The sequence below is a fragment of the Nicotiana tomentosiformis genome, chromosome 8, assembly GCF_000390325.3.
Source record: "Nicotiana tomentosiformis chromosome 8, ASM39032v3, whole genome shotgun sequence".
NCBI classification, from domain to species: Eukaryota; Viridiplantae; Streptophyta; class Magnoliopsida; order Solanales; family Solanaceae; genus Nicotiana; species Nicotiana tomentosiformis.
Window position 1 is genome coordinate 96,783,278 of NC_090819.1, and position 18,496 is coordinate 96,801,773.

General features: G+C 40.4%; 2 protein-coding genes across 2 annotated transcripts; one reads left to right on the forward strand and one right to left on the reverse strand.

Annotated features, from left to right (window-relative positions):
* Window positions 1-262: 262 nt before the first annotated feature.
* Window positions 263-796, reverse strand: LOC138897860 (uncharacterized). The gene is made up of 2 exons (XM_070183880.1): window positions 508-796; window positions 263-393 (listed from the first exon to the last, which is right to left on the reverse strand). The coding sequence occupies exons 1-2, from the start codon at window positions 794-796 to the stop codon at window positions 263-265; spliced, it is 420 nt and encodes a 139-aa protein (XP_070039981.1).
* A 15,989-nt stretch (window positions 797-16,785) lies between these two features.
* LOC138897861 (uncharacterized) lies at window positions 16,786-17,289 on the forward strand. The gene has a single exon (XM_070183881.1). The coding sequence runs from the start codon at window positions 16,786-16,788 to the stop codon at window positions 17,287-17,289; it is 504 nt and encodes a 167-aa protein (XP_070039982.1).
* The last annotated feature ends 1,207 nt before the right edge of the window (window positions 17,290-18,496 follow it).

The following is an 18,496-nucleotide window of genomic DNA, read 5'->3' on the forward strand; positions in this document are numbered from 1 at the left end:
ACTTGAGACACCGGGAGTACTACCAGCCCAGCCGGTGGCAGTTGCTCAGTCCCAGGTGGGTCGCGTAATGACTGATGATGAGCAAAGGAGACTAGAGAGATTTGGGAGGCTCCAGCCTCCATCATTCAGAGTATCCCACATTGCACTTCTATCTGCTATTGTGTATAACCCATAAACCACTGTAAGCTGGAGCATCATATTTGTATTTTTTACCCATACGCTTTTATGCATCAGCTGATTGTGAGTGCTAAGTGACTTGAATTCAACATCTTCGGGGTTCCATAATACCCATATTTGATTTTTCACCATATGCATGTTTGAATTGCTCAAAAAACCACCTCCATGCGTCATTTTCTGAATCAACAACGGTGTATGCTAGTGGTAATATGCTACCTATCACATAGGTAGCAAAAAGAAATTCAATTTCAGTAATAAAACTTGAAAATATAAAAAATACAGTCTCAAAAATAACTTTATAATAATTTTTTTACAATTGATCTACATTACTTGTTGCATCCATTGTGCTAGTTGTTAGCATGATTCCCCTATATGTCGATTTCAAGAAGGTTCCATCGGCTACTACAACTGGCCTACAATGCTCCCAACCCTTGATGGACGTACTAAGTGCAACAAATGTATACAAGAAACAGTTATCTTCAGTCTTCTGCAATTTCACTACCGACCCCAGATAAGTCTTCTCCAGAATATACAAATAACTCGGCAAGCGACTGTAGGAATCAACAAGATGAACTCTCAAAAATTCCAAAGCGTTTTCCTTTGCTCTCCAAGCTTGCATGTATGTAAGTTCACACCATGATCTGACAACATGTCAGTTTGTATGTCTTATGGTGTGTATATTGTCGTAGGATCCGCATATTTTGGCATCACCATGCTGCTAACTACCATGGAAGTAGGTTTGTGTTGTATATATGTGTTGTCCATCAAAGAGCATGTGTGCAAGCTGTTGAATATCGAACCTTGAACAATGCTGATTCATTTATACTGGTGGACTTGAAGTGCCATGTATAATTGTCCCTAACACATACGAGGCAGTAGTTACGGAATAAAAACAATTCAAAAAATGTTATGCAAATTGTAGCTACAGAATACGAGGTTGTTTATGCACAACAACTTGTTTTAAACAATTTATATACAATAAAACTACAGCTTATACACAATATGAATTTGACAAATAAAATATTCCTACATTCTTAAACTAGACCTTTTCACCCTAAATTGAAACTTATTCATGACAGAATAGTGCTTTATTGCACTGACAATTATTTATTTGTCTCGGTAAACTTGGCCTACTTCAATTACCTTTGGCGTATGTTCTGTTATGGTGATACTTTCATATTCCACAATTGCCGGAGATGTTTGCATATAAATCAACTTCACTATTCCTGATAATTCTCCAATTGTGTTACATTTGCTTGACAATTATACCAAGTTAGTATTACGATAATCAGAAGAACCTGAACTCAATTAAAAGTATAGAAATTCAGACCTATGTATATTTATGTGTTGCTGCAATTTTTCCTTCTGCTGGATATTTTGGGTTGTGATCGAGCCCAGATATTGAGCCCCGGGTCGACGGCCTGAGTAAAAGCCAGGGACGAGGCTCAGTATCGAAGCCACGATCGAAGGTCCAGCTTGAGGGCCATGATCGAAGGTAAGGCTCGAGGGCCAGGATCGAGACCAAAGATCGAGGCCATGACTGAGTCCCGGGCTCGAGGCCATGATCGAGGCCATGACCGAAGCCCAGAATTGAGAGCCACGATCAAGGCCCAATTCCGAAGGCTGCCTGGGCAGATTTATAAAAGAGGGCATTCGTCCCATTTTCCATTTTTAACGAACTTGAGCTTGAGCAGAGGCGACTTTTGACAGATTTTCAAGGGAAAGACATTGGGGTAAGTGATTCTAACTCGAATTTGGTCTACATACATAAATATATCATTGTTTTCACCATTTAATTAGTATTTTGAGATTGAAATTTGGAAAATTTTTAAAAATCTCATAGAAATAAATTTTTGAGATTTCGGTATCGATTCAGAGTTGGATTTGAGTGAAACTGGTATGGTTAGACTCGTAATTGAATGGGTTGTCGGATTTCGTAACTTTTGCCGTATTCCGATACGTGGGCCCCACGGATAAATGTTTAATTAATTTGGGGATTTTTATTGAAAATGTAGTATTTTCTTATAGAATTGGTTCCTATAAACTTTAGTGATTGTATCGAAGTATTTTTGGTTAGATTCAATCCAATCGAAGTTGGATAATCGAGAAAAAGGCCTAGTAGTGGATTAAATTGGAGCAAGACGAGGTAAGTCTCTTGTCTAATCTTGTGAGGGGGAAATTACCCCATATGTAATTAAAGTAATAATTGCTGCTAATTGTGGGGGATACGTACGCACGAGGTGACGAGAGTCCGTGTGTAGCTACTATTAATGCTAAAGTTCAGGTAGTTTAGGACTCAAAGCATGAATTACTTGTGTAAATTATATTATTTGTTTAAAATATATATATATATATATATATATATATATATATATATATTATGAAAATTCCATATGCTTAAATTGTTTGTTTAAATTAATTAATTGATAAAAGAAATTTGTTCATCCTCTCGAATTGATCTTAATAAATATACTCTCTTTCCGGAGGTACATAAGAAAATATCCTCCTTTCTTGTGGAGTGGACCAAATGCCTCGGCAGGATAGATGCATCTATGGATCGTGCCGCACGTCCCTCGGCAGTGTAACACTAATCGCAAAAGCGACCAGTGCAACATGCTCCAAAAAGTCACAAAAGTGACAAATAATTCGCATTTGTGAAGTCCCCAGCCATCAACAAATGCGGAGCATGCTTCGCAAATACAAAGCCTTTCCTACCAGGAACCATGTCACAAATGCAACACTAAGATCGCAAGTGCGGTCTTAGCTCAGTTCGTAAAAGTAAACTTCTCTCCGCAAAAGCGAAGTATTAGCCCCCAGCCCCTGTTCTCAAATGCGATCAATTGACTGCAATAGCGAGGCTTGCAAATGCGAGCCTGATCTTGCAAATGCGAGATCTGCAGGCTTGCACTAGTAGTTCAAACCTTCTGAAACACTTCCAAAAGTCACCTGAAACTCACCCGAGCCAATCGGGCTCCAAACTGAAGATGTACACAAGTGTAATAATATCCTACAAACTTTCTCGCCGCCTCAAATCATCAAAATAAAATCAAATAACACGAATCGGTCCTCAAAACTCAAGAATTTTTAACTTAAACTCAATTTTCATAATTTCTTACATAATGTGTCGAAATGCGTTCGGGTCACCCTGGACCCCAACCAAACATCTGTACAAGTCCAGAAATATCATATAAACCTAACGAAATCGTCAAAATACCGATCTGAAGTCATTTACCAAGAATGTTGGACGTGGTCAACTCTAACCTCATTTTAAGTCAAAACTCATATTTTCTTCAAAATTTTACGTAAAAACTTTCCAAAAAATGACACGGACCATGCACGCAAATCAAAAAATATCAAATACAGCTAGAAAAAGTCTTGGAACACATAAAGAAAAGCTAGTACTCAAAACGACCAGTCAGGTTGTTACAGAAACTTAAAATATCTAATGAAAGGTTGTTTAGGGTAGGTGCACTTGAAAATCATAGGAGTGTGGTCTGAGCCAGTGCTTGTCAAATGCTCAACCTCACTCCTAGGAAACATAAAGGACCATTCACTATTTATATGCATCATGTCCAGTCTTTTCCAAATTTTGTTCTCATTGCCTCTGCCAGTACAACATATGAACCTTGTCCTAGTAAAACCAATATCCAACATGCTGTAATCCTCAATACATGATAAGAAAATCCCAGTTTTCTTCCATTCTATGAGGTGTGCCTCCTTTCTTCTCCCTTGCCTCCAGTATGACATTAAAATCTCCTAAGATGCTCCAAGGACCATCAATATTTTGGTTGCACAGTCTAATGCTCTCCCATAATGGAACCCTCAATAACCTCTTTGTCTTTGCATATACAAAAGTCATCCAAAATGCATGATCGGAATCCCTTAGTTTTAGTTGAATAGTAATATGTTGATCATCTTGATAAAAAATGTTAACAGACAGTTCAAGTGTCTAAAAGATCCATATGTTTCCATTGGAATTAGAAAACCATTGATCAAAGTTCAAGAATCTCCTGTGAGTCTCAATCTGATTTGACTCCACAAAGGGTTCTTGTAGTGCATGACCCATCCTAGAACATAATATGATTATTTAAAATTTTAAATTGCATTATTATCACGACCGAAATCCTATAATAGGTCGTGATGGCGCCCAACAATTTTGTTAGACTAGCCAATGGGCTTACCTCCAACTTACTTATTCTTTTTAGCTTTCGATATCAGAATTTTTTTTAATAATAAGTACAACTGTGGATATTCACTAGAAACTTCAAAAATCCGATGTCACAAGTGCATAAGCATCTACCAGAATATACAATACTACTACAACAGCTGTCTAGAATAGGAAATAGACATAACACAATAAATGGATAGATCAGGGACTCTGTGTGCTGCGAGTCGTAACATAGGGAGAAGCTCACCACAAAGTCTCCTCCGCAACCGCGCCTACGCGCCCAAATTACCACCAAAAATACCTATCTTAGTACCTGCACAATCTGTGCATAAGTGTAGTATGAATACGTAAATCAACGTGTACCCAGTAAGTTTCTAGCCTAACCCCTAAAAAGTAGTGACGAGGGGTCGACATCGACACTTATTAGTGGTCCAATAAACCAAGTATAATAAAAGTAGACAGGTACGAAGCATGGAAAGTTAACCCTTAGATTAAATATACGTACATAACATGATCCTCAACAGAAGAAATAATACGAAGTCCTCAATAACCAGATACTACCTCGAATGGAGTACATAATGGTCAACGCCAGATAAAATGTCACATATCAAGTCAGGAAGACTCATAAGTACGCTGAATCCTCATCAATTATTTTGCACGATTCTGCCGAGGCGAGCGGCCCGATCCCATAAGAGTAATGGCACGATTTTCTATCGTGGCGTATGGCCCGGTCCCATAATAATAGTGTATACTGTAGAGAGTCGACCAACCCCAACCATAGATACATCTCATAATACTACCGAGGTCGTACCACCCGATCCATAATAGTACTGTTGAGGCGTTCAGACCGATCCCATAGGAATAGTGAAACTTGACGGGTCACTGGCCCCACTCACGAATATATGTATGAGCTATGAAATTTAACAAAATTTTTGGACATCCGTAAAAGGAAGTATAATTTTCACTATAATCAAGTAGCTTGTCAAGTATATAAAATAGCAGATCTAGTACCTTACTCAAGTCTAATCTCAGTATAAAGTATGATTTAAAACATTTAATCAGACAAGAATAACTCAAATAGTACAATTAAGACATGACGTGAGTCTAAGTCTACCCAGACATAAGCAGGAATTCTAACATACGCACGGACACATATCACCTCATACGTGCATAGATCCCATAACATGTAGCACATATCCAACAGGGTACCTACGGGGTAATAATGCCAAACGATCTGAAACTAGTCAAATAATGTGTAAACCAATCAAAACATACTCCCAAGACTAGTAATTTAACAATTAGAAACAATTTTCAACTCCTCCCAAAAAGTCAACAAAGTCAACCCCCGGGTCCACGTGCCCGCATTCCGAAAATGTTTGAAGATAAATATTACTTATAGCACCACTAACTCAAGTATATAATTTATTCTCAATTACATGTCCAATTTGGTGGTCGGAGTCTAAAAATACCATTTCTAGGTTTTTTCCAAATCCCATAGTTTCTACCAAATTATATGTTCAAATCCATATAAAAATCAATGTATTTACTCACAACAAGTGATAATCACTTACCTCATGACATATGATGAAAATGGCTCTTCAAAATCGCCCCAAATCGTCTCAGCAAGAGAGAAATTGATGTAAATGAGCTTATCCCCGAGCTCACTGTTTTAAGCCTCTGCCATGCCCTTTATCGCGTTCGCGAGAAAACCATCACGTTCACGAAGGACTATCTGCCCCAGATCATTGTGTTCACGAGCCAATCATCACGTTCGCGATGACTAAAGTTCCCCAGCATTAGTCCCCTCCTTCGCGTTAGCGGTAGACCTTTCGCGTTCGTGAAGGCAAATCTACCAGCCCGCCATCCTTTGCGACTCCCTTCTCGCGTTCGCATAGGTTAAAAGCCCACTGGCCCAAGTTCCTTCTTCGTGTTCGCGTAGCAAAAGTTTGCAGCATCCAAAATCCTTCATCGAGAAAGCGTGCTCCCCACCATGTTCGCGAAGAACAACATCAGAAACCAGCAGCAGCAAAACACCCAAAATTGGTCTGAAACCATCCCGAAGCACATCTAAGGCCCCCGGGACCCCGTTCAATCATAAAAGCCTGTCGCAATACCTTATCCAAACTTGACCAAAGGTTCGAAACACCGCGAATAAAATCGAAATCACGAATCGACGATCAAAACCTTCTCTTAACTTTCAAACATTCAAAATTCGCCGAACGCGTCCGAATCGCACTTAGACATTCCGAATCACGGCCAAACTTTACTCACAAGTTCCAATCAATAAAAGGAACCTATACAAGAACCCGAAACACCACTCGAAGTATGATAACACCAAACTCCACTCCAAGTCAAACTTAGCAGATTTCAAAACCTTCAAAAATACAAACTTTCGATATTAAGCGCTGAAATGTTCCCGGACCATCCGATACTCAACCCGAACATATGCCCAAGTATGAAATCTCTTTACGAACCTATGGGAACCTTCAAACTCTGATTCTGAGTGTCGTTTACTCAAACGTCAAACCTTGGTCAACTCTTTCAACTTAAAACTTCCGAATTAAGAATTATTCCTCCAAATCAACTTCGAATTTTTCGAAAATCAAAATCAACTACACGTGCAAGTCATAATACATAAAGTGAAGCTATTCAAGGTCTTAAACCTCTGAACGACATGCTTGAGCTCAAAACGACCCGTCGGATCGTTACATCTTCCCCCACTTAAACATATGTTCGTCCTCGAGCATGCTAAGGACTATTCCAAAGTTGCCAAAATCACTGTATAACTCTTTGTGCACCTACCCGTGCCACCACAATCCACATGAACACATTAGCCCAACCCAGACTGAAGATCTTTCCTACTACCTTAGCCCACAAGCCTTAGAATCAAAATCCAACATGCAGAATTAGCTACAAGGACTGACTCTAGCATACATACACCGTATCAATCTCAACAAGTTGTACCAAAACATACATATACACACAAGTCGTAACCATACGATGCATCGCTAATTCATATGCCCATAGTAATATCTTCCAACCACACCAGCTATAATTTTCGAACTCGGAATGTTCGAATCATGATATCGTGATATCGAATGTTCCAAACCTCACAATACTGCAACGATGAAAGAGACATGCACAATATCATAACCACCCGTCAAAATATGGATTTCCTCCGCCCGACAAGGACCATTGTCGCATTCTGAACTTATTACTTACATTCTCCCTCCAAACATACATTATACCAATTCGATTGCGTCGAATCCAGTTCCAGAAACCTTGTCTCACCCAGTACAAGTTGCGCGGTGGACAAGCCATACCAAAAAAATCTAAAATCTCATACGATGTCATCAATGCACCAATAAGCCACAACTCGAATATGACCAATAAGGAAAAGCAAACCCGAGTACAAAACTATCCAGCCCGCGTAATGAATAAAACAACAAAGCAAATGCTATGAACCCATCTCAAAGATGAGAAACAAAACACACAAAATAAGTATAAGGAATCGTACCCAACATTCATTGTTCAGGTGTGCAACCCGATCCACACACGATACCGTTACGACATGCAACTCGATCGAAACATCATACCCGTGGAGGCGTGCCACCCGAACCACACATGAAAATCAGTAAGAGAATACCCATCAATCCAAAATGCTCATACCCACTAAACACACGTATACCAACCACAAGCACTTCAAGTGCATACACATAACCCTAGGAAGACAAATATTGTCATGCGCTACAAAAGGCCAAGCACGACTAAGGTGCAATAATACCACAAACTACGCAAGATCACAACACCCGTGTGAATAATCAAGTCGTCTCACGACCCACAAGAAATAAAAGAGTAACACATGAAATAAATAATGATAAGAATATCATCCAACACGCCCGAGGACTCATCCATAAGCAATGCTATGCTGAATAAGCATATTTGATCTAGTGTAGAATATACATTCACATTAGGCCTACTAGTGGGCCTCAAAGCCGATCTCGATCATCCCAAAATAGGTAAGTATCATATCAAGATCCACAATGACGCTATTTATGATACATACAAACAACCCTCAAATCCTGAACGAACTTTTTATAGTCTACAACCATAGGAATAGTGTGTCTCTCATACACAAACTCCCAGATTAGCGACAGTACCAGAATCTTAGTACCTGATTTCAATCTCTGCCACTTAAATGGCTAACACGTCACACTCACATAATTATCCTATAGGAGATGCTCACACAACCTTCTGCACCAAGTAACCAATTCTATACATCCATGGCTACCAATATGTTATTTCTGTAATGCAAATCAAGAACCCGCAAATCAATACACAATGCCTCTTCTACATAACACAATTCTCAGGCGACGCTAAAATAGTGCCAGTATACTCTAATCATCTGAAATCTTCCCCCGCTCCTCCGAGCTTGTGACATCCTAGTTAAAACTAAATCGCAACCTTGATCCTTTAATTTTAATTCCACACCGCTCAATGCACCTATCATCCTATTACGTGAGAGTGCAAGAATTTTATCATAAATACTGAACCAAGAGTAGAATTAACACTTCATCGGTTAAAAACCTCCACTTAACTCATTTCAGAAGAAAAATCGCAACAAGCAACCAACTTCTCATAACTGTAGAAGGCAAAATTTCAACTCATGGTCGAAACCGTCATAAACTCTCGAGGATCCATCTGCACATAACCAAACCATCAGAATTGGATCCCTCCAATCAACCAAATTATGGATATTGCCTAGCAAGTATAGCCACGAAACACTTGAATAGCCTTATCGCACCGACGGAATCGATCATTGCCGATCCAAACCACTACTAAATTGACCCAACTTCTTCCGCTTTCTTCTTGACTTTCCTTCAAAGTAACACATTTGTTTTCCAGCACATAATAGACCTCAATCGACACTCATCCCGAGTAACCCCAAATCATAAGACCACATCATCTCAATACTCATAAGCCATTTTATATGCTCCTCATGCACTCAGTAGTATCTCCAACTGATACATTTGTTCTGAAAGATTTTCTGCGAATTCAAAGTTGTTTCTTCCACCTTTCTAAATCCCGAGTGGCCTCAAATCACAAGACCACATCGTCTTAATACTCATAAGCCATTTTATACTCTCCTCATGCACTCAGTAGTATCTCCAACTGATACACCTATTTTGAAATATTTTTTGCGAATTCGAAGTTATTTCTTCCATCTTTCTAACACTGCATCGTAGACCCGGTGACATTTATAGAAATACTCCAAGTCTCTTTTACAACCCGATGCAATCCTCAATCCTTAGCCACACAATGAGCTCGAAAATTCTTAGGTACAATACTTTAATTTCGTGAACCCGCTAGAACCATTGCTGAGAGTCGACCACTCTAAAATAGTGGGGAACTAACAAACAACTAGTGCTCTGCTAGCACATGAATACTCCAAGGAGGCAGCCAAACAAATCCTTTCTCATGCACATCACATTCTCAAAGAAATATCAAATCTGAGTAATTATACAACCTTCACATAAACTGATAAGGCAAAAATATAGCACACATCCATCAAATTCCCTGCACGAATTACCCCCGATATCCTCCCCCTCAAGTCATAACCAATTCACCAATGTACAGATAACCAGAAACTACAAAGACACGACCATATAACCCAATCATCGATGGTAAACTCCTCCATTTGGCTTTAAGCCACAATCACAAAACCCAAGGACCCACAATGACTCCTCCTTCTAGCTACCATGATCTCAACCATTAATTAGCCAAATTCTCACAAGCTCTTGTTGCACTCAACCTCATGACAATCGCACCATCTTCTTCAAGCTATCCAAACCCATATCGTACTATATGCTTCATGTTGGATAAAAAGTAGAACTCTTCATAGGAACTTCATCAGAAATCACGCAACCCCTAACCTGTTTATAGGAGATAGCCCACCTGTGTAATTCCATATCTACATCTTCCAACGATATTTCACTGGTCAAGACCACCGCAAATCAGTTAATCCTCCTAAGCCCACACTCATCTACCAGTTGTAAGAGTTTGTTCGTTTCCATAAACATCAACTGAAGGTCCAACAATGTGTTCAAAACTCGAAGTCGTATTACACCCCAAGACGATAATCAAGCATTCACGTTCCCTTTGCATTCAAACAACTCCTTTCATCACCTTCGAACTTCCCAAGTATAGAAGCCACCACCCCAAACAAAATACATATACTTAGTCATTTGTCCACCATGACCCAAATCGATTTAAGCTTTCTCAATGCGCGTGGCTATCCTATCACAAAATTCATACGATACGCTACCTCTCCCACTCCTATTTAGCCTCTTTCCAAAGTGAACTACTCGATCTCTGCTGCTCATACTTGACCTGCTAAAAATTTAACCACCGTGAGACACATCCACCATGTTCTTTCTCATCCTTCGCTGCCAAAAATGCTACCTCAAATCATGATCTGTAGCACCTGAACAATTAGATTGCCATCGACTCTAAGACTTCTCAAGGATCATCTCCCTCGAGCCATCAATACTGAAAAACACTGATCCAACCCTGAAGTAGCAATACACCGTCATCTCAAATAACCGCTTCTTAGGTACCACTTCACAACACCATGCCACCAAGGGCAAACAAATAAAGACCATGATGATCCTTAGTGCACTTAAATAAGGACGACGACACCATAACACAATTAAGAATTCCACCAAGTTTGGAAATATCAAGTCTCGCTACTCCGTCAACCGAAGCTTGAACATCCATAGTCCAATTGCCTCTCCTGCACTAGAATAAAGTACCAAATCTACCAATCACGAACCAAAAATTCTCCCCCCGAATCATTCACTGCCGCGACACAAGAGTAAACACCTTACCATTTGCACCAGCACTGCGATATCAATGCATGAACATCATAATATATTGTGCATAGCCTCGAAACCATAGGCAATACTAACACTGGGCTAAAATGAAAGAACACCCCTCCACAATGCAACGATAATAGTCTGCCCATATACGTAGGGAACAATATCATGCACCATATCTGTAGTATCTCCAGAACTTGTTGGTGCCCAATTGATATCGAATGTTTGACATCGCGTACGGATGAGTAGGAAGGAACTGAAGACATTAGCTTTAAAAAAATCAAATAGCACGACAAGGAATCAAGAAAGGGAAGTTCTCCTACCAGCCTTGTAACCTCTCTAAGATAAGTACAAATATCTCTGAATCGATCCACAAGACTCTACTAGTCTTGCTCGTAACTCGTGAGACTTAAGTAAACCTAGAGCTCTAATACCAAACGGTCACAACCCAAATCCCATAATAGGTGGTGATGGTGCCCAAAAATGTTGTTAGGTAAGCCAATGGGCATACCTCCAACTTAATTATTCTTTTTAGCTTTCGATATCAGATTTTTTTAAATATTAAAATTAAATCTAGAACCTGTGGAAACATACATATTTTTTTACCAAAAATACTGAGTACGAATAATGAATATAACGATGTGATAATAATAATATTAAGTACAACTTTGAACATCCACTACCCCCCCCCCAAAACCCGGTGTCACAAGTGCATGAGTATCTACCAAAATAAACAATACTACTACAACAAATGTCTAGAATAGGAAATAGACAAAGTACAATAAATGGATATATCAGGGACTCTGTGTGCTGCGGGTCGTAACATAGGGAGCAGCACACCACAAAGTCTCCTCCACAACTGCGCCTACGCGCCCAAATGACCACCAAAAATACATGTCTCAGTACCTGCACAATTTGTACATAAGTGTAGTATGAGTACATAAGTCGATGTATACCTAGTAAGTATCTAGCCTAACCCCAAAGAAGTAGTGAAGAAGGTTCGACATCAACTCTTACTAGTGGTCTAATAAATTAAGTATAATAAAAGTAGACACGTACTGTAATGATCCGACCGGTTGTTTTGATAATTAGTGTTCTGTATGGTGGCTTAAGGTCTCAAGTAGCATCGTATTATGTATTATGATTTGCGTGTGTGGCCGAGTTCAGATTTAGGGATTGATTTGGAAGAATAATTCTTGTTTTAGAAGCTTAAGTAAAAATAGTTGACTAGAGTTTGACTTTTGTGTAGATGACTCCAGAATGGTGTTTTGATGGTTCCAGTAGATTCGTACGGCGATTTTGGACTTGGTTGTATGCCCGGACTAGCATTTGGATATTCCTAGAAGGTTTCGGCACTAATTGGCAAAAGTTGGAAATTTGAAAGTTTGAAATATTCATAAGTTTGACCCAGAGTTGAATTTGATGATATCGGGTTCAGATTTTAGATTCGGGAATTAGAATAGCTTCGTTATGACATTTGGGACTTGTGTGCAAAATTTGGGTTCATTCCGAGTCGATTTGATATGTTTTGGCACGAGTTTTAGAAGTTGGAAGATTTAAAAATTCTTAAGTTCGATTTGAGGTGTGATTCATAGTTTCGACGTTGTTTGATGTGATTTGAGACCTCGAGTAGGTCCGCGCTATGTTATACGACTTATTGGTATATTTGGACGGAATCCCGATTACCTTAGATGAGTTTCGGACGAGGTTCAGATCATTTGGAACATTTTTTGTTAAGGTTGGGCAGGTCTATTTCTGGTGTGTCTGCATCTGCGGAGGGCTGGTCGCAGATGCGAACCCGCAGATGTGGCATTTTGGTCGCAGAAGCGATGGGCAGCGCAGAAGTGTGATGTTTACTCGCACATGCTTTTGCGTGGAAGCGAAACTTCTTCACAGGTGCGAAGGCTGGCCTCCAGTGCTTCTTCGCAGAAGCGAAGATTTGGTCACAAAAGCGACGCCGAAGGTGCGGCTAATTGTGTCGCAGGTGCGATCCCTGGGCAGAATATTAAGAGACGAGGGTTAGCCATTTTCACCATTTCTTTTGAGTTGGAAACTTTGGTTTTGGGCGATTTTGGAGGGGTTCTTCACGAGTTTGATTTGGGTAAGTATTTTTTATCCGAAATTGATTGTATTTCATTATTCCATACTCATTTATATCATTAAATTAGTGAATTGAATGGAAGAAAATGGGAAATTTTGTAAAATCTTTCAAAATGTAAAATGAGGATTTGAAGGGCGATTCAATATCATAATTGGATAATTTTAATATGGTTGGACTCGTATCGGAATGGGTGTTCAGATTCTGTGAATTTTATCGGGTTCTGAGGTGCGGACTTGGGGTTGAATTTTTAGTTTTAATTAAAAGGCCAAAGTTTTATTATTCGGAATTTGTTTCCTATAAGTTTTATTTATGTTATGAAATGATTTTGGCTAGATTTGAGCCGTTCGGAGGTTGTTTCACTCGAGAAGGTCATTTTAAAGTATTGGTTTAGCTTCGTCGAGGTAAGTATCTTGCCTAACTTTATGTAGAGGAATTATCCCTTAGGATTTGAGTCGTTTGTGCTATTTGTGTGATGTGAAAGCTGTGTACGCGAGGTGACAAGTACGTACTCGAGCTTGTATGTGAAACATCTACCGGTCTAGACTCTTAGGCATCTCTTATGTACTTATTTGGAATTGCTAGCACATGTTATATCCTTTATTCGTCATGTCTACTATCGCATGCCTTACTTGAAGTTGTCGTTACATGTCACATTCTTTACTTGTCGAGTTGCTCTTGTATGCTTTATTTGGAGTTGTTACCACTTTTACAATTTCGTGATTTCTTTTATCATGGAGTTACCATTTCACGGAGATACTTTCGCTATTGAATTTATTCTTACACAATTAATTGGAATTGAAGTTATCGAAAGGCATTAATCTATTTTACCTGAAGTTGTGTTTAAAGGAGGTGTTGTTCCTTGTTGAGTTACTTTTTCGTTCATGTTATTGTTATTGAGATTCTATATACGTTGTGTTGACTCGTGGGCCATTTGTTGTGAAATTATTGATATCGTGGAATCTTTGGAAAGGTTGTGGCCTACGAGCAGTTGTGATATGAGTTGATTATGTGGTGTTGTTGTGATGATAGTACACGTGAATTGTTGTGTGATTGGGTTATTGATATGCGGAGCATAAGGGTGGCATTTCACTGTTGTTATCATACTGAGCATAAGGGTGGTATCTCACTTTTGTTGAATGTACGGAGCGATACGGGTGGCTATTACACGGAGTGATACAGGTGGCTATTATATGGAGTGATACGTGTGGTTATAGGAGAGATAAGGGTGGTTAATGATATTGTTAGGGCGGAGTGATACGGGTGGCTATTATATAGAGTGATACGGGTGGATATCGGAGAGATAAGTGTTACAAATGTCAGAGATGATGTTTGATGGTTTGGAGACATTGTGCTGGTGAATTTCGTGTGATGGTGTGACTTTCATTGTGTTTGTTATACCCTTTGCGTGACTTGTCTTGTTGTTTAGATGAGCTACTCGATGTCTTTGTTATTAATAATTGATTTGGGCTGCAGCAATACACTTGCACAAGCGTACACTGTAGCATAACACTTATACTAGCTCACGAGTACGAAACTTGACATTTATTGATCATGCCCATGTATTCTGATATTATCCGTTTTTCATGTTGCTACTGAGCCTGTGATTATGCCGGGCGGATTGTGGTAGTAAGCCTATGATTATACCGTGCAGATTGTGATTGTGAGCCTGTGATTATGCTGAGCGATTTGTGATTGTGAGCCTATGATCATGCCGGGCGGATGGTGATTGTGAGCCTGTGATCGTGCCGGGCAGATTATGACTGTGAGCCTCTGACTATCACCGGGCGGATTAGGATTTTGGCTCGTGAGTTGTCCGTGCGATTGTCATTTTTATATGTGGGCACGAGGTGCCGTGAATATATGATGGCGGGTTGCGACCCGGGACTTGTGACTATGATATGAGGTATCACAGAGTGATTTCGTTGTGAAATTTGTCTTAGACAGCTTGATAAATTGTTTGCCCTTGTGTTCCTTATTTGATGTTTTCCCGATATTCTTAGTGAATTATTGCCTATATGCACATGTTGACTTTGTAGCCATTTACTAAATTATGTTTTCCATTATTAACTTTATACTGCTATACTGTACTGGTTATTTTGTCTACTGAGTGTCTTGATTGTACCTCATCACTACTCCACCGAGGTTAGTCTTGATACTTACTGGGTGTCGACCACGGTATACCCATACTACACTTTTGCACATTTTTGTGCAAATCTAGGTATTAGAGATATCGAACTCGGGCAGAGTTGGCATATTGGTCGCGACGATTCAAGGTAGATCTGCTTGGTCATCGCAGTCCCTTGGAGTTCTTTTATTTTCTTTGTACTGTTAGCTTGTATTTGAACAGTGTTGTATTTCGATCTCTGAGATCTTTTCATGTATTGAGTAAGAGTTCGTGACTCTGTATCACCACTCTTGGGAAGTTATTATGATTATTGCCGCGTAGGCTTATTCCGCTTTTGTCTCGGCACTTATATTAAACCATGCCTCAAATTATCATTATTAAAAATTGGCTTAATTGTTATAGAAATCGGCTTACCTAGTCTTATAGACTAGGTTCCATCACGACATTCTACGGAGAAAAATTGGGTTCGTGACAAGTTGATATTAGATCTCTTGGTTCATAGGTTTTACGAGTCACGAGCAAGTCTAGAAGAGTCTTGCAGATCAGTACGGAGACATCTGTACTTATCTTTAAGAGGCTACGGAACTACTCTGAAAATTCCACTTTTTTCATTCATGTCGTGCGGATTTGTTGATTTCAAAGTTTAAGCCTTTGTATCTCTATTCTCTCACAGATGGTGAGGACACGCGCTACCGGGTCAGCTGAGCAGACACCCGCGCCCCCTGCTAGAGCCGGAGAGGCCGGGGCTGAGGTAGAGGCCGAGAAGGGGCATACGTCGCGGCTAGAGCACCTGTCAGAGCATCAGTTGAGGAGCCGCAAGTAGATCCGGTTGGGAGATAGGCACCGGAGGCGCCTGTTGTTACCCCCGGACTTTAGGAGACTTTAGCAGAGTTCCTGTGCATGTTTTGAATATTGGCTCAGGCGTGATTGATCTCTGTTGCACCAATTATTTCGCAGATTAGGAGAGGAGCTCAGACTCTCACCGCCTGTACACCAGAGCAGTGGACTCACATTGGTAAGGTTTCGGGTGTGGTGCCGGTACAGCCTGTTATTTCGATTCAGTCTGAGCTCGGGCCAGGGGCCTCAGAGGAGGAGCAGAAGAGACTTGAGAAGTTCAAAAGGTAAAGTCCACCTACTTTCAGTGGCATAACTACCGAGGATGCTCAGGGATTTTCTAGAGAAGTGTCACTGTATTCTCCGCACCATGGGTATTATGGAGGTGAGCGGAGTTTCTTTTACTATATTTCAACTGTCGGGAGCAGTGTATCAGTGGTGTTAGGTTTATGAGGAGGGCAGACCAGCTGATGCAGAGCAACCCACTTGGGCTCAGCTTTCAGAGATGTTTTTGATGGAGTTTGTTCCCCAGACCCTCAGGGATACGTGGCATGCAGAGTTTGAGCAGTTGCCTCAAGGCACCATGATGGTGTCAGAGTATGCCATCGGGTTCAGTGAGTTAGCCCGTCATGCACCTACTTTAGTTCCTACAGTCAAGGAGCGAGTCTGCAGATTCATCGAGGGGATCAGTTATGATCTTAGATTCTACATGGCTCGGGAGTTGCATACTGATACTCCATTTCAGCAGGTGGTGGAGATTGCCTGGATGTTAAAGCGTGTTCGGGGTGAGGAAAGGGAAGCTAAGGAGACCAAGACGTCTCGGAGTTCTAGAGGGTTCAGTGGATTTTACTCTTCAGCTATGACCCATCATGGCGGAGGCTTAGGCAGTCGGCCAGTCCAGCCCAGATTTCAGATTACTCCTGGTGCTCCTGTTAGTTCTTTTAGTGCACCACTGGCACGGTGTTCCCACATCAGTTATTCTAGTTATCCGGCACATACTCAGTGCTAGCAGCCACCCCTGCAGAGGGGTTGTTATGAGTGTGATGATACTATGCACATCATGAGGGATTGTCCCAGACTCGGGAGAGGCGGATTTCATCAAAGCACTCAGGCTACGAGCTCCATTACAGTTGTCACTCCACATGCACAGCCAGTTTGGGCTAGAGGCCAAGCGGGTAGAGGGCGAACTAGAGGGGGAGGCCCAGCCCGTTTATATATTTGCTATGGTATGGCTGAGGCCGCTACACCATATGGTGTCGTTACAGGTATGGATTCGATTTGTTATAGAGGAGCACTATTCTTATTTTGATTCGGTTCTGCTTATCGAGGTGAGTCCTCCTATCATGCTTCACATATGGGTGAGTTTCATGATTTTGTAATCTGCTTATGTGTTTACCACTGTTGGGAAACTCTAGGGTGGTAGCCCGTATCTATCATTTTGTTTTTGTTTGTTATGGAGAGCTATGAGGCTAAAAGTGTCTTTATGTTACTCATTACGGTAGGTCTAGTGTGATTTTTGGAAGGCTTGGTTACATTTTATGATTTTGCTTAGCAGAATTGAATTAGTGGAAGGTTTAGGTTGGTATGATATGTATACTACTTATGATTTAGAGCTGAGGATGGGATCCTCGCATTTTTATGTGGTTTGATATGTTTGAATCAGGCTACGTGCCGCGATGGAAGTTATATCAGGATGGGATCCTTGTGATTAGTTCATATGTTTTGATTCTCCCTTGTGGAATTGATTCGTAGTATGGTACTGATAGGGAGTTGTGCCTTCCAGGCTTGTTTGATAGTTCTCTTATGTGTTTCTCTTTGCATATTTAGCCATATTCATGTTGTGCTTATTGGGTTTTAGCTTACGAGGTGTTTGTCCAGGTGGCATTAAATGTGACTTGATAATTCGGGTGAATAGTTTCGAGGTCTTCATGTTTCTTGCATCGTTGTTGGTGTTGTGGAGGTCTGGAATGAGGTTTTAGCTGAGATGAAGTTATTTATTGGTACTGTATTTGATTATGGGCAGCTACTGTTATAAGAGATGTTGTTATGGACATACGTGTAGTGTGTTACGTCGTATGTTTATACCTAGTGGGTGTAGGCACGAGTTATTACAGTTGCTTGAGGTTGATACCGTGTATTGATGTGGGAATTGGGTCTTTTATAAATGATCAAATGGTGAGAAATTTGGTTCTAACATTTGTTAGTGTAGATGGGAG

Coding starts and splice junctions, on each gene's coding strand:
- LOC138897860 (XM_070183880.1), bottom strand. CDS start 796: ATGCAAGCTTGGAGAGCAAAGGAAAACGCTTTGGAATTTTTGAGAGTT. Junction 394..507: donor TAGCACAATGGATGCAACAA/GTAATGTAGATC, acceptor CCTATGTGATAG/GTAGCATATTACCACTAGCA.
- LOC138897861 (XM_070183881.1), top strand. CDS start 16,786: ATGTTTTTGATGGAGTTTGTTCCCCAGACCCTCAGGGATACGTGGCAT.